This window comes from Haliotis cracherodii, unplaced genomic scaffold, assembly GCF_022045235.1.
Source record: "Haliotis cracherodii isolate W230 unplaced genomic scaffold, xgHalCrac1.p SCAF_6, whole genome shotgun sequence".
In the NCBI taxonomy this organism is placed as follows: Eukaryota; Metazoa; Mollusca; class Gastropoda; order Lepetellida; family Haliotidae; genus Haliotis; species Haliotis cracherodii.
The window spans coordinates 23,962,381-23,986,038 of NW_027266319.1; the positions used below are offsets into that span (position 1 = coordinate 23,962,381).

General features: G+C 40.9%; 1 protein-coding gene across 1 annotated transcript in view; it reads left to right on the forward strand.

Annotated features, from left to right (window-relative positions):
* LOC139445764 (peroxisomal acyl-coenzyme A oxidase 1-like) overlaps window positions 1-23,242 on the forward strand; it is a 30,754-nt gene extending 7,512 nt beyond the window's left edge. The window contains exons 3-15 of the mRNA XM_071226976.1: window positions 864-1,018; window positions 2,331-2,438; window positions 4,577-4,696; window positions 9,881-9,996; window positions 11,426-11,595; window positions 12,451-12,613; window positions 12,867-13,057; window positions 16,869-17,030; window positions 19,116-19,221; window positions 20,217-20,363; window positions 21,319-21,389; window positions 22,420-22,555; window positions 23,064-23,242. Of these exons, the coding sequence (XP_071083077.1) occupies window positions 864-1,018; window positions 2,331-2,438; window positions 4,577-4,696; window positions 9,881-9,996; window positions 11,426-11,595; window positions 12,451-12,613; window positions 12,867-13,057; window positions 16,869-17,030; window positions 19,116-19,221; window positions 20,217-20,363; window positions 21,319-21,389; window positions 22,420-22,555; window positions 23,064-23,129 (1,711 nt within the window). The 3' untranslated portion in view covers window positions 23,130-23,242. The remainder of the gene's footprint in view (window positions 1-863; window positions 1,019-2,330; window positions 2,439-4,576; window positions 4,697-9,880; window positions 9,997-11,425; window positions 11,596-12,450; window positions 12,614-12,866; window positions 13,058-16,868; window positions 17,031-19,115; window positions 19,222-20,216; window positions 20,364-21,318; window positions 21,390-22,419; window positions 22,556-23,063) is intronic.
* Window positions 23,243-23,658: the final 416 nt, after the last annotated feature.

Consider the following 23,658-nt stretch of genomic DNA (forward strand, 5'->3'; position numbering starts at 1 on the left):
TAAGTTTTCATATCAACATGCACCTAATCAAGTTAATTAAATCGTGCCCTGCCTCAAACCTCCATTAAGCCAATCCCTGTTAATGTATGGTGTCAAAAAGTTTTTGATACAACCGATTTCAATGACACACTAGTTAATGGAGGTTTACATTCAGCTCCCTAGTAGCATTCGCTGTTAATTTTATTGTTAAAAACTGGTTGTGACAGGATTTAATGCAAGCCTATTTCAATCTTCCAGAGGCAAGGGAGTTAACTGACTATAAAAGACCAGTTTCCACCCTTGCCGAACTAGGCTGGTATTATGGAGTTACATTTTGGCTGGACTAACGAGTCCCATGCATAGTCCAAATGAAATCGAAATCTGGTTCTTAAACTGTCATGCAGATTTCGGTCGTTTGCAGGGTTTGCAAAGCATGTGCACCGCCAACTCGTTGTCAACAGATATTTTCCAAAGCTTTTCATGTTTTTAATCAAGGTGTTCACGTGATTTGATGCACTTCGCGATGTAAGACCTTTTATATTACAATATAGATCTTGATTATCGAAAAGAACGTCTTGACTGGGCGCCACCATTTTGTTTGAAACAAATGCAAATGATAGAGTCTGATTGGTCTATAGGAGAGGCTTAGAAGGGACATAACTCGTAATAGCCACTGGTTGCGCTACGATCGAGCCCAGGAATTCCAGCCAATTTCGACAAGGGTGGAAACTGGACTTTTGAAGTCAGTTAACTCTCTTGCCTCGGGAAGATGGCCTATTTCAGGCTTGGGAGAAGGGGTAGCCTTTGTAGTTAAAGCGTTCGCTTGTCACATTGAATGTTGCTAAAACCGGTGTAAAACTCAACTCACTCACTCTCTGTTTCAGTCTGACGTGCCATGACTTGGCTCTTAGCCTACATCATTCGATGTTCATCCCAGGGATTGAACGACTAGCCACAGATGAACAGAAGGCAGAATGGCTTCCGTTAGCGCTCAACTTTAAAATCATAGGCACTTACGCACAGACAGAACTTGGCCATGGTGAGACCACTCAAGGAATCAGATTTAGTATCTTTACTTTATGTTACCAGAAAACAATAAACTGAATAATGCTAAAAATTATGTTTATAGTATATTATTTGAAGTAATATTAAGGAAATAAACCTATACTGTTTACATTTTGAAGTGGTTCATTGTTGATTAAAAAATGCAAAATTTAACATACAGCAGTGTTTAGTCAATGATACACCACTTCAAAATTTAAATGGAGAATAAGTTTATCTCCATTCTACCATGACTAAGATATGTTTCTTAAAACACTCTTTTTCTTGTGTTCATTGCAGTGATGTGGTTTGAAATGGTTATCACTCATTAACCACTTCAAATCTAGCAAAATTAGCCAATGAAATTTGATCATCCTTCAATGATATGGGCTTTATCATGCTTCTAACAATAATCTTAAAGACACGACAAGCTCTGTCCTATACTATCTTTAACATTATGAAATCCTTAGGAAGCAGTTACAAATTTTTGCCTATTATTTTAGTTATACCATATAAGTTTCCCCATTGTTTTAGCAATACATGGGCATTTAATGTATATGTTTACCTGGGATAGTAAAGCTTTCGAGTTTAGTTCTAACCTTGTGACAATTCATTTTTTTATTGATATTTAGAAGTGATACACATAAGGCAGAGAGTTAGTTTATGGATGTCAACGTCAACTTATTGCTTTGACTTAACTGTCTGTGCTGTTATTCCAGCTGACTTCCATTTGTGCGTTGCTATGAGGGCTGGGACGAGTCCAAATTTACTACACGGGTACCCACCCCCCTATTGGGAACATTTTTAGCATAACCCTGGCAAAAACATATTTAGATACATGTATTAAACAATCTGGTCATTCACACACTGAAGCTGAATTAAGTTTTATCTTTATTCAACCATATGAAAAATCAGAAGGAGTGGGTGCTTATTCAGAAAGAAATGCGAACATTAGTGACTTGTAGTGTAACCATAGAGTTCTAGATAATTTTTGTCATTAAACAATATATCACGTGACTACCCAGGTCCTACTCAGTACCCACCCGACCCGGGTACCTGAGTTACCCGTCCCCCCCAAGTAGTTAAAGGTCTTGCAGTTTGTGACAGAAATTCTGTCGGAACACTATCTTTATATATATGAATGTTAAGATATGGTTTGTTTATTTTAAAAGGTTTTTAAAAGTGAATTGTTTAAAAATAATTCCAAAAATTGGAATTGACATTTTATGATACATTTGGGAATAAGATTGTTTCACAAAGGATTACTTTGAGTACATTTGCACTCACAGTAATTGTCTTTTCCATTTCAGGAACCAACTTATTAGCATTGGAGACAACAGCGACCTTTGACCCCATGGCTGATGAGTTTGTGATGAACACACCAAAGATCACATCGATGAAGTGGTGGCCGGGAGGATGTGAGTAGTTCACCTCGCTGAGCATGCTTAGTGTGGAGTTACTTCTGTGTGCCGCACTCAGCCATATTCAGCTATATGATGTAGATAATCGGATCTGGACCTGACAATCCAGTGATTGATATTATGAGCAGTACTTGATACCGTCATGGTATGATACCACACAAATCAAGCAAGTCACCAAGCCTCATCAAACATTCCATTAAAGTCTTAAGACCAGCATAGGTTGCTTGGGATCTATTCTAATCCTGAATCCCCATTTGGGGTGTGGAGATGTTTCACTTTTGTTCCTGCTTTTACAGCCCCAACATTGATCAAATTCTTTTTTGTCTTTCATGTATTTTTGTGGTGTTTCTTCCTAAGGCAACACTTTTTTCACTGATTTTTTACAAGAAAATATCTGAAGGCAGTTTCCTCATTCGCTACAAGTTGACTGGTAGAAAATAAGAGCTTTATGTTTCTACACGAAACTCTTGTTTGTTTGTTACCAAACAGAAATGTCCTGTTTATGTTATTTCTAGTCTCATGAAAAATTATGCATGTCAAAATCCTTTTGACTTTGTCCTGAGTCTTCACTGTTCACTGCATCCTGTGTTAACTGTGTTTACCGGGTCCTGTGTTTACTTTTCACTGTGTCTACTGTTCACTGCATCCAGTGTTGACTGTGTTCACAGTATGTTCACTGTATCCTGTGTTTACTGTTCACTGTGTCCTGTGTTTACTGTTCACGGTGTCCTGTGTTTACTGTGTTCACAGTATGTTCACTGTGTCCTGTGTTTACTGTTCACGGTGTCCTGTGTTTACTGTTCACTGTGTCCTGTGTTTTCTTTCACTGTGTCCTCTGTTCACTGTGCTCACTGTGTCCTGTGTTTACTGCTCACTGTGTCCTGTGTTCACAGTGTGTTCACTGTGTCCTGTGTTTACTGTGCTCACTGTGTCCTGTGTTTACTGTACTCACTGTGTCCTGTGTTTTCTTTCACTGTGTCCTGTGTTCACATTGTGTTCACTGTGTCCTGCGTTCACAGTGTGTTTACTGGATGTACAGTGTGTTCACTGTGTGGTGTATTTAGTGTGTTCACTGTGTGGTGTGTTTACTGTCTGTTCACAGTGTGTTCACCATTTACTGTGTTTACTGTTTGTTCACTGTGTCCTGTGTTTACTGTGTGTTCACTGTTTACTGTGTGTTCACAGTATGTTCATTGTTTACTGTGTTCACAGTGTGTTCACGGCGTCTTTTGTTTAATGTCTTCACTGTGTCCTGTTTACTGTGTGTTCACAGTGTGTTTACAGCATCTTGTGTTTAATGTGTTCACAGTGTGTTCACTGTCCATTGTGTCTTGCGTGTTCACTGTTTACTGTGTCTTGTGTGTTCACTGTTTACTGTGTCTTGTGTGTTCACTGTATGTTCAGTGGGACTAGCACCCCTCCATTTAAATTTCAGATTAAGAACGTAAATGAGGATGTCCTTTTCCATTTATACTACTCAAAAAAAGTTAAAGAACACTATATTGTCATGCCATGACAGATTAACTGTAGTCATATTGAAAAACCAGGTGTTCTTTAACTTCTTTTGACTAGTATATATGCAGTCCAATCACATCTAGACTTTATCCCAGTAATCTCAAAGCTTTATGACGGCCATTTTTAGGGATGTCATATATAACAATATTGATATATCGGTACATTTTTAATGTTGATACTGTATTGATTCAAATGTATGAATATGAACACTAACTTGATAATTCACTGCCACATAAACGTCTACATTAACAAACATTACCATTGTTATTGGACAATGATAAGGCAAAAAATTAAATTTAGACATTTAATGTATGAGCCTTGTTCGTCTTCTGCATTACATTTATTAAATTGCAGGTCTGCCTAGGTAATTCTTATCCATACACATTCGGAACATGTAATGTTCTCATGCCCTGATATCTCAACATTTTGTGATTATTGTAAGTCAATATATATGTCAATATAGCCCCTGGCTTAACTATTATAGAGCTACAGCATCAGGAACTATTTTTTAACAATGGAAGTGCTTTAGTATCTTTGATACAACCCAAAGATCCTTAACATCTATTAAATAACTCATTTCAATGTCAGTATTGCAAGAATTCTTTGATTCTTTGTTTCAGTAGGAAAATCCAGCACTCATGCAATTGTTTTGGCTCAGCTTGTTCTTCGAGGAAAGAATTATGGGATGCACCCGTTCATTGTACAACTTCGAAGTTTAGAGGATCACACACCGATGCCAGGTGAGCTTCAACATGATGATTATACACCTAGACTAGTGAAAGTTGAGCCATTCATTGACTGTCTTTTTCACTCTCTCATCTCGTCATTCATCCACTCGTACATTCATTCACTCCAACACTTGTTCTCACTCTCCTGGGGTACTTCGGCTCAGTCAAGGAGATGCAGTCCTGTGCAGAGTTGTGTCCCTTTGGCTAGCCATAATCCTGTGATCATTCGTTTGAATCTCAGATTTGCCCTGATTGTGTTTCTTTGCCTAATAATATATTTAATTAATAGAAAATTGGATCGATGTTCTTTGCATAAATAGTACAACAGGGTAGGTATTCTTCTAAAACAATAAGGAATTCCTCTGTGTAGGGTAATACTGTGGAACAGACAATGGTTTGTTAGGCCAAATGGTCAAATGGGGATGTTTCATGTCCCGCTTGAACAGGATCACTATCCAGCTTTTGATGCTTTTGACGAAAGGAAATGAATTATGTTTGAAGGAATATTATTCAACCTTAAATATACTCTGCCTCATAATTTCATGAGACCCATGAAGATCTGGTTTAGAATTGGTCTTCAGCACCCCATGCTTGCTGTAAGAGGCGACTTTGCTTGTTGAAAGAGGCAACTAATGGGATAGGGCGGTCACTGACTTGGTTGATGCATGTCATTGTATCTCAATTGCATAGATCAATGCTCATGTCATCAATCACTGGATTGTCTGGTCCAGACTTGATTATATACAGACCGCCATCATATAGTTGGAATATTGCTGAGTGCAGCGTTCAACAACAAACAATGTTTTCATGATGCAGGCAATTTGAAAAAATGAACAGTTCAAATGACATGTTAAATGTTTAAACATTTCTTTCAATTGATAACATGGGATAAAAGGATAAAACATATATTTTTGTTTGTAACATTCCTGTTGTTTTACTGCCACATAGATTCATGTTTGATGTTCTACATATTGGGGTTGGTGAGTTAGCCCAATGGCTACTGCGTTCACTCATCATGCTGAATAGCAAGTTCTATTCCCACCATGGACAAAGTATTTGAAGTCCATACTGGGTGTCATCTGCTGAGTCATTGGTAGAATATTGTTTAAGGTAATGTAAAATCCTACTCACTCACTCCCCATGACTGTTACAAGTGTTTGAAGTGCATTAAAATCACTATCTCCAATACATTTAGTGTTTTTTGCATAAATATTTTGTGATATTAGGTTTTCATGAATGTATTAAAATTGATTATTTTTCAAGTATCTGTATTGTGTTATTTATTAACGCCTTACCAGTACAAGAGTAACATTATGTTAATGTTTGGGTAAATTACTGTTTGTAAATCCTGCAATCTTCTGAAAACAAAATCTTCAATTTAGCTCAAAATGTTAAATTCTTTTTGTATAATGTCATTCAATATACCACAAATATTATATATATATTGTCTTTAGAGGTATGGTTCTTAAATGTCAAACATTGAAATATTTGAATTAAAACATTAAATTATGTGTAATATTTTAATGTAAGGAGCTTATGCATTGTCTGATTAGAGAAAATAGACGTCCATTAAGATACTCCAGTGACATTGTTCGAATCCCACTCCCCCCTACCACCCCATACCTCTTTGGGTATGGGAGCCCTGGCCATAAGCGTTCGCTGGTTTGGGGGTACAAAGGTCATTACCTTTACACCTAGGGGGGGAATGTTTGAAGAGCTGAGGAAGACCTCGGCTGAAAATTAACAATCAAAATTAGTAGTCTTAGTAGTAGAAAGTGATGCTCTGCATGAAATTATGTTGATATTGCAGCTCTTGTGTTGTTTGTTATGATAGGTCGAAGGTCAATTAATTAATAATCAAATTTTTCTCCATTTTTTCCAAATTTTAACTGCTTTTATTGCTAAATTTTCCCAGTAGTTGCATATTGCTACCATTGCAAATGTACAAGTTTGTATAATATTTTTTAATGTATATTTTGTTTTTAAAGACCACTATTTTCTCATGTTATAAATGTTATATTAAACCCATTATGTAAAAACTGACCAAAATTTCACATCTATGTGTTATACTGATTTTTTTATATGTAAAGCCATTATTTGATATTTACTTTTGGTGCATCTATCATCTTCACTCAATTGATTTCTTTGTGCCCTGGTTAATCAAGGAAGGAGCGTTGCAAACAAGTCTGGACTTGCTATCTGAATGGCCTTTGTATTCCCTGTGCTAAAAGTAGGTCAAATATGGCTTGCACTCCACTGAAATGAACAGCTGTTTATCAAACTGGCATACTTCATTATGTATCTGTTTCCTCAAATTCATTTTGAAACAGTTTCAATATCAAAAAGTATTTTGTTTGTTTTGTGCTCTTATGCATTTTTATGTTTTGATTTGTGTTTAGATAATTATGAATTTTTATACCTTTTTTCTCTTTTTTTTGTTACATTTCTTGTTTTACTTTTATTTAAGTCTCTGTTTGTCTTGTTTGAGTTGATAAGATGTAAATTTCATCATATTTTAGTTTTAATTAAATGCTTTTTTTACTTATTTTAATAACAGTAAGTTGAAAGTTATGATTAGTTTCAATAATCATACAGTCAATCCTTCTTGCAACTTGGATCACAGAGCTGCCTGCTCAAAATTGACCAAAAATGTTTTTACTATTTAGCTTTTTTCTTGTTTCTGATAAACTTATAAGTGTGTCTTTTTTTAAGTAAGGCCCTCAGAAACAAGGTAATGTTATCGCTACAATGATCAGTTACAAAGATAGTTTTATATGCATACAACTTGAGGAAGCAAACAGTTTACATTGCTAGTCCTATGGGACACAAGAGAATGTCTGTTTGAAATATAAATAAGTTGTAGATTGCATATTACAGATGAGTGACAATTCTAATCAGATATGAATGTTCTGGGTGTCACCGGTTGATTCTACTCAATCTAAAATTGAAATTGACACAATAGGCTTTGTGCTTGTCATCATTTGGAAGAGGGTCCTGATGGGTTTTAATGCTTAACGTAAAACACCCTTCAAACACTATCGTAAACGTAAAAGTCATCTTTTTTTTATCGTAAATGCTTATCGTAAAATACCCCAAAATAACTGCTTAACATATATAAATAATTTACTGCATATCGTAAAATGATTAAAATGGTCCAAAACAGTCTGTCTTCAAGACCCAAATGCTTCCCCACAGAAAGCAGGCTGCGCAACTGACGCAGGGGACCAGTCTAGAATGTTTAGCGATTTGAGATTTTACACATATTAAAAATATGAATTGTCAGGATGAAACGAAAGCAGAATTAAAAGTCCCATGTCCTGCCTGCCATGGCTGATTTAGGAATTTTTCGCGACGATTTTATTGAAAAAGAAGAAAAATTACTGCTTAATGAAAAAGTACCCTAAATTTTACTGCTTACTGCTTATCGGACTCACCCATCAGGACCCTCTTGCAATGACATCAATGACATTGTTGGAAACCAAGTGAAGCATGTCAGATGTTTCCAGCCGGGGGCTCTCAAGTTCATGCCTTCGACACTCCAGAATTATAACAGGGGGTCCCCTGAACTGGAAAATATGTACACCCTGGCAAATCTCTGGTGTTAGTTGCAAAGTTTCTTTTGAATGGCACAAGGTTCAACAGATATGCTAGTCCACTAGATAAATGCTAGATAATATTAGCCAGGACTATCAATAGAGGTGGTCTAGCTGGCTAGTGAGTGAGTGAGTGAGTGAGTATTGTTTTACGCCGCTTTTAGCAATATTCCATCAATATCACGGCGGGGACACCAGAAATGGGCTTCACACATTGTACCCATGTCGGGAATCGAACCCGGGTCTTCGACGTGACGAGCGAATGCTTTAACCACTAGGCTACCCGACCGCCCCAGCTGGCTAGTGAAATTACATCAGTCTCCATATTTTGTTTAGGTGACAAAAAAAATAATTATTCAATTTTCATTCATTTTTTTATATGTGAGGCAGAATGAAGTGATGTTCTTAATTATTTTTTTAAACAAACTGATGAAGGCATCTGTGTGTTGAGCTTATGGTTTGAATTGAATTGAATCTAACTTGATAGGACTTGAGTCCTAACTGTTATGTGAATGACACAGAGACTGGCTGTTCGGTAGCGGGTTTTACAGGGTCTGTCTCTCTACGAGTCCAGGTGGTCAAACATTATGATGTGGTCCCACTAGACTGAAATTAAATCCCAGAAATTAACTTATTTTACCTGTATTTAAATATATATCTACGAAATAGAAATTAAGATCAAATGAAGCCCAGAACAATGCTTTATTTCAGGAGCTGAGGCAATTCAAGACTTGAGTTGGATTGAGTTTTTAATTTGCTGGCTTGAGTCTGAGAGACAGACTAGGATCCCACATACGACATGCTCCATGCTAATTAGCCTTTGGAAATATATATTCATTTAGACAAATCTCAAATTGATACTTCACTTGATTTCCAAGACATTTACTGATTGATCATGTTTAGAAGCCTTTGGCCTGTTGTGGATTTCATTGTAAGACCCGTGAAGATCTAGGGTAGAATAGGTCTTCAGCAACCCATGCTTGTCATAAAAGGTGACTATGCTTGTTTAAGGGGATCGGGTGGTCAGGCTCGCTGACTTGGTTGATGCATGTCATCGATCCCAATTGCTTGGATCAATGCTCATGATATTAATCACTGGATTGTCTGGTCCAGACTCGATTATTGCTGAGTGCGGCATTAAAAACCAAACGAAACCAAACCTTTGTTAGATATTTGTGTTCACAAAGATTCACAATGAAAATTATTCACATACTCATTCCCACTTAGTATGCGTATTGGACCCAACATTTTGTGTTTTGTCAGTAGGACTAAATATTAGGGCATTAAGGGGCTAAAACCAGGACTGGGCAGCTGGTCAGTACACTGTGTCTGAGTGGGGTATTCATGTTAAACTGCAGCATTGTATCTCAGTGGGCTAGCACTATAAATCGTCCGGACTAGTACAAGCAGCCACACACACACACATTTGCATGCACGTCGCTATATAAGTTCAGTCATCTTGGATGTGACGTTAAACCCCATTTCACCTTTCACCTATTATGTAAACACGAACCCCTTCGCTACCAGCCTCGTTTTGAAATCGGCAAGAATAACACAATGGTAAACATAGCCCATTTCACCTCACCTTCCCTTTCTATTTCAGGTATCACGGTGGGAGACATAGGTCCCAAGCTAGCCCTACAGAACATTGATAATGGCTTCCTAATGATGAACAATGTCCGCATTCCTCGGACCAACATGCTGATGAGAAATGCCAAGGTATGACACACAGAGCACTTATGCACAGTGAATGCTGCGCTATACAAATGCATAAATTATTATTTTTTTTGTTATTATTATTATATTATTATGACATCTTATTGCACACCTGAATAACAATGCCATGCTTCCGTGACGACAGCCAATTTATATAACTTTAATGAGCTGACTTCAAAGCTTTAGAAAATCTACATATATATGTGCTAAATAAAAAAAATGTCAGATTAACATTCAAAATATTGTTTTGTCAATCATGTTGATTATTTTGTTTCCCTCAACAAACTCTTGAATCAAATGCTAAAACAAAACTTCTAACATATAGATCATGGAGATGTGTTAAACAAACCTACTTTCAAATAATATCAAATATTGTTTTCTCTTCTTAATTATCTGAGCTTCAACTTGTGCTCTGTGTGAATAGATTGCTAATGTTCAGTTAAGCAATAATCACTTCCTCACTGTTGTTTGTATGAACACCCGTGAAGATATGGGTTAGAATTGATCTTCAGCAACCCAAGCTTGTTCTGAGAAGCGACTAACGGGATCGGGTGGTCAGATTCAGTGACTTGGTCAATGCATTTCATCATATCCCAATTGCGTGGATCGGTGCTCATGATGTCAGTCACAGGATTTACAGGTCCGTACCTTATTATTTACAGACTGCCATCATATAGCTGGAAAATTGCTGAGTGTGGCATTAAACAGCAAACATAACTTCTTGTGTAGATGACCACAGAGCTCCAGATAAGCTTTTGGTGTTGTTGGTATTTTACCCATGCATTTTAAAATCATTGGGTATCAGTAATTCTATCTGGGTATTCAAATTTCTGTTACCCACTAGTTTTTACACATGTGGGTATTTAAGTTAAATATTTAAAAACACTATTCATCTAGTCCCTGCAAACTGGTGTCGTGTTGGTTCAAGAGCTTTATAGGACTCAAAAATACCTGATACTTCCACAAGAAAGTGTGATGGCAAATGATCATGATGTAACTGTCATCGTGGAGTTTGGCAAGGTTGACGGAATGCCTGTTTATAATTTCAAAATAAGTTGCTCATTTGCTAAACTAATACGCAGGGTTACTTCACAATATTTTGATGATACGCACAAGTTTTATTTTTGTAGCGTATCTGTAATGTTCGTTGCGTATTTACGCTTTGATTTTATTTTACTGCGCATTTCTGCATTTCTGATGCGTATTTTACGCAGATACACAGCTTATCTGGAGCTCTGTGACCTAGGGGCTGAACCACCAATGAACCGATGTCCGGGCAGGCGCTCTGTTCCCTTGACCAAGGAGGCGGTCTCAGCCTTAAAACGGAATGTTCTTCGATGTGACATATTAAATCACAGAAGCTTGTTAAGATTTAGAGCCGTGTCATCTGTGTCATGTCATGTGAGTTCATGTATTTTTGGTGTTTATGCAGGTGTCAAGAGATGGCCATTTCAGCACATCAGGGTCAAGCAAGGCCAACTATGCCACAATGATTCTGATTCGTGTGAAAATACTTTCATGGGCGAGTAGTTTACTGGTGCAAGGAGCGACCACTTCTATACGATACAGTGCCGTGCGCAGACAGTCACAGCTTAAACCAGGGTACGACATTATTGATATCCTCTTATAGTATAACCATGGGGACCCCGGGTTAGAATTGTTTATGTATAGGCTGCCATCATATTGCTGAAATATTACTGAGTGCGGTGTAAGACAAAAAGGGAACCTTCTGATATAGTTCTCCATACCATGTGTTTGTCGTGCAGGGCAATTAAGATAATGCAGTAAAACTAGCATCTAGACGTGGATAGCACTGAAATGACAGTAACTCCTGTCCTCTAACATAGAGTTACGACAGTTGTAGCGCTGAGATAACAGTAACTCCCATGCTCCAACATAGAGTTACGACAGTCGTAGCACTGAAATGATGGTAACTCCTGTCCTCTAACATAGACTTACGACAGTTGTAGCGCTGAGATAACAGTAACTCCCATGCTCCAACATAGAGTTACGACAGTCGTAGCACTGAAATGACAGTAACTCCTGTCCTCTAACATAGACTTACGACAGTTGTAGCGCTGAGATAACAGTAACTCCCATGCTCCAACATAGAGTTACGACAGTCGTAGCACTGAAATGGTAGTAACTCCTGTCATCTAACATAGACTTACGACAGTCGTAGCGCTGAGATAACAGTAACTCCCATGCTCCAACATAGAGTTACGACAGTCGTAGCACTGAAATGATGGTAACTCCTGTCATCTAACATAGACTTACGACAGTCGTAGCGCTGAGACGACAGTAACTCTCGTCCTCTAACATAGACTTATCACTTGGTTTTATCCCGCGGATGCACGTTTTAAATACCATAAAAACCCTCGGACATGCTTTATCCTACACATACAACAGCAACTGACACGTGTAACGCCTAGTATAAAATGCTGTGTCTATTTACAGTGGTGAGGAAATGCAGATCCTCAGCTACCAGTCCCAGCAATACAAGCTGTTCCCCGCCCTGGCGGCAACCTTTGCTTACCACTTTGTAACAAAAACCATGACTGCTGTGTACGAGAAAGCTTATGAAGAAATCATAGGTGGGAACAACCGCCTATTGGCAGAGGTAAGTCCATATGTTACCATGGCTACTGGCATAATAATACATACATGTCAAAGTATGGCGGTAAACAACAAAGAAAGAAATGTACCACCTCACACCAGGGATTTTTCTAGGGCTGCTCAGTGGCCATTATTAGGCCCCAAGTCTGCAGCAAATGTCAGTAAAAATCCCCAAATTGGAATTTCCCAATTCATGTTATATTGTAATAAGTAGCCTCTTATCATATTAGTACAATATGTTTGTGTTTTCCTGTCAGCTTCACAGTCAGTCGTCCTGCTTGAAAGCACTACTGTCGGAGGAGACGTGTGTGTTCTTGGAGACTCAACGCCGCTCTATGGGAGGACATGGCTACATGCTGATGGCCGGCGGTGGAGCATACTTGTTGAGTGCCATGACTCTGCCCACAGTGGAGGGAGAGAACACAGTGTTGTACCAGCAGACAGCTAGGTGAGTGAGTGAGTCAGTGTTGTGTAATGATGGCCGGTGATGGAGCGTACTTGTTGGGTGCCATGACTCTGCCCACAGTGGAGGGAGAGAACACAGTGTTGTACCAGCAGACAGCTAGGTGAGTGAGTCAGTGTTGTGAAATGATGGCTGGTGATGGAGCGTACTTGTTGGGTGCCATGACTCTGCCCACAGTGGAGGGAGAGAACACAGTGTTGTACCAGCAGACAGCTAGGTGAATGAGTGAGTCAGTGTTGTGTAATGATGGCCGGTGATGGAGCGTACTTGTTGGGTGCCATGACTCTGCCCACAGTGGAGGGAGAGAACACAGTGTTGTACCAGCAGACAGCTAGGTGAGTGAGCCAGTGTTGTGTAATGATGGCTGGCGGTGGAGCATACTTGTTGGGTGCCATGACTCTGCCCACAGTGGAGGGAGAGAACACAGTGTTGTACCAGCAGACAGCTAGGTGAGTGAGTCAGTGTTGTGTAATGATGGCCAGTGATGGAGCATACTTGTTGGGTGCCATGACTCTGCCCACAGTGGAGGGAGAGAACACAGTGTTGTACCAGCAGACAGCTAGGTGAGTGAGCCAGTGTTGTGTAATGATGGCCGGCGGTGGAGCCTACTTGTTGGGTGCCATGACTCTGCCCACAGTGGAGGGAGAGAACACAGTGTTGTACCAGCAGACAGCTAGGTGAGTGAGTGAGTCAGTGTTGTGTAATGATGGCCGGCTGTGGAGCATACTTGTTGGGTGCCATGACTCTGCCCACAGTGGAGGGAGAGAACACAGTGTTGTACCAGCAGACAGCTAGGTGAGTGAGTCAGTGTTGTGTAATGATGGCTGGTGATGGAGCGTACTTGTTGGGTGCCATGACTCTGCCCACAGTGGAGGGAGAGAACACAGTGTTGTACCAGCAGACAGCTAGGTGAGTGTGTCACTGTTGTGTAATGATGGCCAGTGATGGAGCATACTTGTTGGGTGCCATGACTCTGCCCACAGTGGAGGGAGAGAACACAGTGTTGTACCAGCAGACAGCTAGGTGAGTGAGTGAGTCAGTGTTGTGTAATGATGGCTGGTGATGGAGCGTACTTGTTGGGTGCCATGACTCTGCCCACAGTGGAGGGAGAGAACACAGTGTTGTACCAGCAGACAGCTAGGTGAGTGAGTGTTGTGTAATGATGGCCGGTGATGGAGCGTACTTGTTGAGTGCCATGACTCTGCCCACAGTGGAGGGAGAGGACACAGTGCTGTACCAGCAGACAGCTAGGTGAGTGAGTGAGTCAGTGTTGTGTAATGATGGCTGGTGATGGAGCGTACTTGTTGAGTGCCATGACTCTGCCCACAGTGGAGGGAGAGGACACAGTGCTGTACCAGCAGACAGCTAGGTGAGTGAGTCAGTGTTGTGTAATGATGGCTGGTGATGGAGCATACTTGTTGGGTGCCATGACTCTGCCCACAGTGGAGGGAGAGAACACAGTGTTGTACCAGCAGACAGCTAGGTGAGTGAGTCAGTGTTGTGAAATGATGGCTGGTGATGGAGCGTACTTGTTGGGTGCCATGACTCTGCCCACAGTGGAGGGAGAGAACACAGTGTTGTACCAGCAGACAGCTAGGTGAGTGAGTGAGTCAGTGTTGTGTAATGATGGCCGGTGATGGAGCGTACTTGTTGGGTGCCATGACTCTGCCCACAGTGGAGGGAGAGAACACAGTGCTGTACCAGCAGACAGCTAGGTGAGTGAGTCAGTGTTGTGTAATGATGGCTGGTGATGGAGCGTACTTGTTGGGTGCCATGACTCTGTCCACAGTGGAGGGAGAGAACACAGTGTTGTACCAGCAGACAGCTAGGTGAGTGAGTGAGTCAGGGTTGTGTAATGATGGCTGGTGATGGAGCGTACTTGTTGGGTGCCATGACTCTGTCCACAGTGGAGGGAGAGAACACAGTGTTGTACCAGCAGACAGCTAGGTGAGTGAGTGAGTCAGGGTTGTGTAATGATGGCTGGTGATGGAGCGTACTTGTTGGGTGCCATGACTCTGTCCACAGTGGAGGGAGAGAACACAGTGTTGTACCAGCAGACAGCTAGGTGAGTGAGTGAGTCAGTGTTGTGTAATGATGGCCGGCTGTGGAGCATACTTGTTGGGTGCCATGACTCTTCCCACAGTGGAGGGAGAGAACACAGTGTTGTACCAGCAGACAGCTAGGTGAATGAGTGAGTCAGTGTTGTGTAATGATGGCCGGTGATGGAGCGTACTTGTTGGGTGCCATGACTCTGCCCACAGTGGAGGGAGAGAACACAGTGTTGTACCAGCAGACAGCTAGGTGAGTGAGTCAGTGTTGTGTAATGATGGCCGGCGGTGGAGCCTACTTGTTGGGTGCCATGACTCTGCCCACAGTGGAGGGAGAGAACACAGTGTTGTACCAGCAGACAGCTAGGTGAGTGAGTGAGTCAGGGTTGTGTAATGATGGCTGGTGATGGAGCGTACTTGTTGGGTGCCATGACTCTGTCCACAGTGGAGGGAGAGAACACAGTGTTGTACCAGCAGACAGCTAGGTGAGTGAGTGAGTCAGGGTTGTGTAATGATGGCTGGTGATGGAGCGTACTTGTTGGGTGCCATGACTCTGTCCACAGTGGAGGGAGAGAACACAGTGCTGTACCAGCAGACAGCTAGGTGAGTGAGTGAGTCAGGGTTGTGTAATGATGGCTGGTGATGGAGCGTACTTGTTGGGTGCCATGACTCTGTCCACAGTGGAGGGAGAGAACACAGTGTTGTACCAGCAGACAGCTAGGTGAGTGAGTGAGTCAGGGTTGTGTAATGATGGCTGGTGATGGAGCGTACTTGTTGGGTGCCATGACTCTGTCCACAGTGGAGGGAGAGAACACAGTGCTGTACCAGCAGACAGCTAGGTGAGTGAGTCAGTGTTGGGTAATGATTGCCGGCTGTGGAGCGTACTTGTTGGGTGCCATGACTCTTCCCACAGTGGAGGGAGAGAACACAGTGTTGTACCAGCAGACAGCTAGGTGAGTGAGTCAGTGTTGTGTAATGATGGCTGGTGATGGAGCGTACTTGTTGGGTGCCATGACTCTGTCCACAGTGGAGGGAGAGAACACAGTGTTGTACCAGCAGACAGCTAGGTGAGTGAGTCAGTGTTGTGTAATGATGGCCAGTGATGGAGCGTACTTGTTGGGTGCCATGACTTTGCCCACAGTGGAGGGAGAGAACACAGTGTTGTACCAGCAGACAGCTAGGTGAGTGAGTCAATGTTGGGTTATGATGGCCGGCGGTGGAGCATACTTGTTGATTGCCCGACCTCTGCCCAATGCTGTCTGGTCAAGTGTTGATGTCATGTAGTTTGGTAAATATGACCACACATAGCCATCAAGGGTTACTTCCCCTATGCCGAGGGCCCTCAGTGCTTGTGAAAATACACATGCTTTGTTGTTTGTTTGTTTGTTTGCTTGTTTGTTGTTTAACGCCGCACTCAGCAATATTCCAGCTATATGATGGCGGTCTGTAAATAATCGAGCCTGGAACAGACAATCCAGTGATTGACATCATGGGCATCGATCCGCGCAATTGGGATGCGATGACATGCACCAACCAAGTCATCGAGCCTGACCACCCAATCACGTTAGTCGCCTCTTACGACAAGCATAGTCGCCTTTTACGGCAAGTATGGGTTGCTGAAGAACTTTTCTACCCCGGATCTTCACGGGTTACACATGCTTTGTGAACGTTATCTTGACATCGGTTGTGTGTGGAGTACCAACAGGTCCTCTCTTCAGGTTTTCACATCCAGCGGACTATTGTTGCAGGTACCTGATGAAGCAAGTGGCCAATGCCCTGTCTGGTCAGCAGCTGCAGGGGTCATCGTCCTATCTGACTGCTGACCCTGGGTACGTGTGTCCCATCAAGGAGGTCAACGACTGCAGGAACACTCGGATACTACTGGACATCTACAGGAACAGAGCTTACGGGTAAACAGTCTGAGCTTCTATCCACCTGTCTGTTAAGGGTTTAGAACAATGGTAAATGTTCAAACTAAGAGGTGCCATACCATTTGCACAAAGTCTTCACACAGCACAGGGTAATTGTGTCATATCTTAAAAAAAGTTTTTTCCACATCAGATGAAATTCTTAGGCGTTAAGGCAGTTACAATTCACTTGCGTATTCAGTGAATCGTACCGTATCCATTCATGAATTGAATTTGTTAATCGTGGCCACTAGAAGCCAATATTTATGGATGTATGCAAGCATGTGCTTTTCCATTAAAATATCCATAAGAACATATTATATGCATAGATTTCTTCAAAAGACAACACTCTTATACTATATAATCTGACAGTAGTGTGGTCACTGGTCATTGTCACATTTGAGCAAGTACCACTACATGGATAAGAGCAGTATATAAATGTATAATATATTAATAATTAACAAAACATGTCAAATAATGTATGTTGTTATTATTACACTGCATATAAGAAATAATACATCAGCTGCTGACTTGTTATTGTATTCGAGAATTAATATTCGTATTCGTTACCCTATATTCCTGATACGAATCGTATTCGCCTCATAGTGTATTCCTTGCAGCCCTAGTAGAGATTATATATGTGAACACTTACTTGAATGTTATGAAAATAACTTTTGTGTGACTTTATCTTCATGTGACACAAACAACAACCCGTTCGACACCTGGATTACACTTTGCGAAGTCAATGGACCCAAACCATATACTGATACACTCTGAAAACGCAATAGTTTTCAATAGTTGACAAAATGTCCACAATAATTCAAATTAAGTTGTTCTGTGGATTCAGGAATGAGATAATCCAACACAACAATGTCGCTGTACAGGTTCAAATCTCATTTGATGTGTGGACTTGATCACAAAAACAAATCTTTTCTGTTAAAGTTGATAATGCGTTTTCGTTTGTTTCAGTATAGTTTTCAGCCTTTGAGAATACTTTTTGTCATGGGAGATAACCCCTCATACTCCATTTGCACATTTTCTTTACCAAACCACAAGAAGTGTAATAAAATCTCCCTCATGGCCACACTCTAAGGCAGGATTCGAGGGGGATTCTGTGAGTCAACTAAATACAGCATTATGTTTTGTATTACTTGGTTTAAGGACCTCCAGACCCTAAAAATCAGTCGCATGGAAAATAATAAAAGTACCAGCATGTGCTATTAACGCTGAGCCTGACAATCCCACCTGTATCGACTGTGGTATGTGCTCAATGCACGTACATGTTTGTTCAAATACTATTCGTAGATTAAGGAAGAGAATTTATGGATGTCAACTTCTTTATTATGAGGAACACAACGTTTCGGAGTATATGTCAGGTGATGAAGGAGAAAGCATATATAGGAGTATATATCGGACTAAGGATATACTTTGAAACGTTGTGTTCTCATAATAAAGAAGTTGACATCCGTACATTTTCTTCCTTATGTGTAACACTTCAAAATGCCTCTAAAGACTTTATTCATAGATTCACCAGTATGTCAAACAGTGTGGCTTTGTTCCCCTTTAAATGCTAGAAACTGTCACATTATCAGAAATGTCAAATGGCTAATAGAGAATTTAAAACTTTGTTTTTTCTTATCATACCGCCCCCATTTTCTTATAAAACACACAAAAAATATAATTGAAGAGTCTATATATATATAATCTTTTTCTTTTCTCTCTCTGAAGACAAAGGGATTTAATTTTGTCAAATTCCATATATCAAGGTCAAGGGACATAACTCTGAGGTTTATTCTGCAAAGAATTTTGCTACGCCTGAAATGAATGAAACACTCATATGTCAGACACGTTATCAGTTAGCTTGCCTTGGTTTCAGGTAAAGCACCAGTACATGATCACTTGAGTGTTCAAATAATAAAAATGACCTTGAGAAAGTACCCCAGATACTCTATGTTGTAGAGAGGTAGAGAAATGGTTGTTTGAAATAGAAAACATTAATATGATTGTCAGGATTGGCAGACAAACAGAGTGATAGGAACTGCTGTAAACCATATAAAGGGAGGTAACTCATGTTACTTGTATGTTCAGGATTGTGACTGGGACTGCCCGCAAGCTTCACGCAGACATGACGAGCGGGATGGAACAACATGTAGCTTGGAACAACAACATGATCAGACTGGTCAGGGCAGGGAAGGTAAGTAGATAATTCATTGGATGATAATTAAGTGTTCACACATTTCAAAATACAAATATTCAATTACTCAAACAGTGTCTCTGTAATGAGAATTTTTCACATATTCTATAATCATACTCAAGAATCAAGAGTCAATTTATTGAAATAAAACTTTGCATAAAGCTTAGTATTTCACAAAATAACAGAATAGGTTTTCAGAAACCCATGCTTTGCGTAAGAGGTAACTAACAGGATCAGGTGGTCAGGCTCGCTGACTTGGTTGAAGTACGTCATCTTATCCCAGTTGCATAGATCGATGCTCATGATGACAATCACTGGATTATCTGATCCAGACGTGATTATTTACAGACCGCCGTCTTGTAGCATTGAACATCAAACAAACCACAAATTATTCGATACTGATCATTCTCGGGTTGACGTTGGAACTTAAAGAATCGTCCATTTATAATCTTGGGGAGATGTGCTGGGTGTTTATTTATTGTCAAAATAATGTGTAGGTCACTGCTTCAAGATATACAGTAATTTCATACAATCTGTCCCTTCACAGTGAAGCTTATACCGGACTGTTGTGATAAATGACGCTCAAGTCAATAACATTATCATCTTCCAAATGCATTATTATTTGCATGAAGGTATAGCTGGAATATTGCAGAGTGCTGCTTTAAGCAACAAGCAAACACAAACTGACAGTATGTGTTATCATTATATCATCCCCGTAGTGATTCCGGGCTAGTGTAGGTCCCCAACCTATGGTCGTCGTAAGAGGCGCTTCATTGGATTGGGTGGTCAGCCTCGGTGACTTGGTTGATAGGGTGTCCTCGTACCTTGATGACGTGGATTGTTGCTCACAATATCAATCACTGGATTGTCTGATCCAGACTTTATTATTTACAAGCTGGAAAGATGTATCACTGGACAACTATTCAGCACTGTACATTCAAATCAGGATGTTATAATGTATTGTATTGTATCTTAGTTCATTGTATCTGTGGCAGGTTCACAGCCAGTACTATGCGGTGGAATGTTTTGTGGAGGGAGTGGAGACGGCCAATGTAAGACCTGAACTGAGGACTGTTCTCCACAAGCTGTGCTGTCTGTATGCTCTGTATGGCATCTCAAGCAACAGCGGGGACTTCCTGGAGGTAGGTGTGATACTGGCTATACATTGTATCGAGGACTGTTCTCCACAAGCTGTGCTGTCTGTATGACCTGTATGGCATCTCAAGCAACAGCGGGGACTTCCTAGAGGTAGGTGTGATGAATCTGTTTCTGTACTTTGCCTCCAAGATACTTGAAAGATGCAGGGCCATTGGGTGGTCCATTGGACTAAATGGCCACAATATGCTGTCCAGAGTTGCATACCTCAGGCTTGCCAGAAACCTATCATTCTTACGAATCCTCTTCCTCTATCATATCATTGCCAAATTGCTGTAGTTTGGCTGCAGTGACACTATAACTAAATCTTCAGATTTTCAACTATACATCACTACATTTTTCTTCGAAACTGCACATATGCATTGGTCATCAGCTAAACTGGTGCCTTTTGCTATTTTGAAATTTTCACAATGTTATTTTTTTATGTTTAATTTGACTCACCCATAGGTGTATAAGAAACTTGTATTGTGTACTTGCCTCTCCTACCAGTCTCTGTAAGGCAACACTTCTACAGGCAAGACATCTTTTTGGAAGGGTTCTTTTTTATTGGGGTAGGTGAGACTGGCTTGACTGTATACATGTAACACATTTTTATGACTGCCTCTCCCTATAATAAATGAGCAGACCCTATTAAAGTATGGTAATGTTCAAATATAAAGACAACATAGATTTGAAAAAATAGAAGTCACATGACACCAACAAACCTCCAACCCCTGTTTACAGTTTTGAGAAATTTTGGCGACCCCCACTCTTTCACTGTCATTTTTGCATGGCAACACCCCCCCCCCCCCCCCCCACACACACACACACACACACAAACACACACACACACAAAATAGTCTCACCACTGCCCCCCTTCCCTATGATAAATGACCAGTCCCTTTGTTATCACATTGAAAAGGTTTATATGTGTTCAAGTCTTGGTTGTCATGTATTTTTCAGACAGAATCTGTGACTGTTGCCCAGATGGAGATGCTGAGAATGGTGGAGCATCAGTTGCTGGCTGAGATTAGGTGAGCTAATGAGGGGCTGTGCAGTGTGTGCAGAAATACAACTATTGCAGGTGCACTCTCAAAGCAATGACAGTCTTCAGATATGACTATAGCAAAGACACACTCTCAAAGCCCTTGGCAGATGCACACTTCAAATGCCTCCATGGTCAAGTGGATAGGGCATCTGCGCAGAGAACAGCGTCAGAACCTACTCTGAAATTTGCTTCTAATTGTAATAAAGAAGTTGTTCATCCATATAACTTGTCCTTATGGCCTCTCAAAGAAGGAAGGTCGATGGTTCGATCTTCTGGCCGCATTATTCTAACAGATGTTACAGGTGAGGTGAGGTGAAATGGGGTTTAACGTCGCGTCCAAGATTATTGCACTTATATAGCGACGTGCATGCACGTGTGTATGTGTGTGTGTGGCTGCTTGTACTAGTCCGGACTGATGCCGATTTATAGTGCTAGCACACTGAGATACCATGCCGCAGTTTAACATGAATACCCCACTCAGACACAGTATACTGACTCCGAGGCGACCAGTCCCTGTTTTAGCCCCTTAATGCCGAGTGCCAGACAGGGTAACAACAAGTACCATCTTTTAACGTCTTTTGGTATGACGCGGCCGGGGATCGAACCCCGGACCTTCCGCTCTCCGGGCGGACGCTCTACCATTAGACCACGGAGGCAGCCACAGATGTTACAGACGTTACAATACACTCACTTCACCTAAAAAAAGCAGGACATTTACCGCCTTGCACAGGTATTGTTATTGAACCGGTGGAGGCAGGGAAATAAGTTCCTCATCCTAGGAAAAATATTTTACCTATGTCCAGGGCCTCGTTCCACAAAGCGATCTTAGCACTAAGGTGATCGGAAGTCCCATACTTTAACTTAACTTAAAGATTGCTTTGAGGAATGGGGCCCAGATCAGTAGTTTGTATGAGCCATAGTGAATTTAGGCAACAGAGATTACAGGAATTAACTCTTTAAGATTTTCTGCTAGGTAGTATTAAATGATTCTAGACATTGCATTCTGTGTATTCTAGACCTGATGCTGTTTCCCTGGTGGATGCATTTGATATGCACGACATCACCCTCCATTCTGCATTGGGATGTTACGATGGCAACGTGTACGAGCGACTTTACCAGTCGGCCCTCAAGGAACCAATGAACAGAACTCAGGTTGGATTTTGTTACTTTGAAGGATGCTTCATTACTTTCAATGTTTACATCTTACATCTTTCATTGATTTGAGTTGGTTTTTTTTTTATCTCTTTATCTTATTATGCTTTGTGATTTTACACAGTTGACCAGGGGCGGTCAGGTGGCCTAGTGGTTAAAGCGTTCGCTCGTCATGCCGAAGACCCAAGTTCGATTCCCGACATGGGTACAAAGTGTGAAGCCCATTTCTGGTGTCCCCCACCGTGATATTGCTGGAATATTGCTAAAAGCGGCATAGAACCATACACACCCACACACCGACTCACAGTTGACCTAATGACATTAAAATCTATAAATAAAGATATAACACTAAGTAGTCGAATGTTTGTAAAGAATGAGTGAATAATAGTTATACGTAAGAATGTACTGATTCTTTTTTTGCATAAAATGTCATATGACTGAAGGTGAGCTTCTGTACCTGTGACCCTGTGGCTGGGGACAACGTTGTAACTGTTGTATCTACTGGCAGGTGCATCCTGTCTACTACAAGCACCTCAGAGGGCTGCTGAAAGGATCAACCCTGTCCAAGCTGTAGAGTCTCAGGCAGCCCCAGGTATTCATGACCATCATCCTGGAGTACTGGATAGGTGTTCAAAGGACAAATATGTAGTGATGGATTTTTACTTGTGTGTTCTGTGGGGAAGAACTTGACGACAGAGCAATATGATGTTATGGATCTTTAACTTATGTTTTCTACAGGGAAGAACTTGATGATAGAACAATAAGTTGTTATGGATCCTTACTTGTGTGTTCTGTGGGGAAGAACTTGACGACAGAACTATATATAGTTATTGATCTTTACTTGTGTGTTCTGTGGGGAAGAACTTGACGACAGAACTATATGTAGTTATTGATCTTTATTTGTGTGTTCTGTGGGGAAGAACTTGACGACAGAACTATATGTAGTTATTGATCTTTACTTGTGTGTTCTGTGGGGAAGAACTTGACGACAGAACTATATGGAGTTATTGATCTTTACTTGTGTGTTCTGTGGGGAAGAACTTGACGACAGAGCAATATGATGTTATGGATCTTTAACTAATGTTTTCTACAGGGAAGAAGTT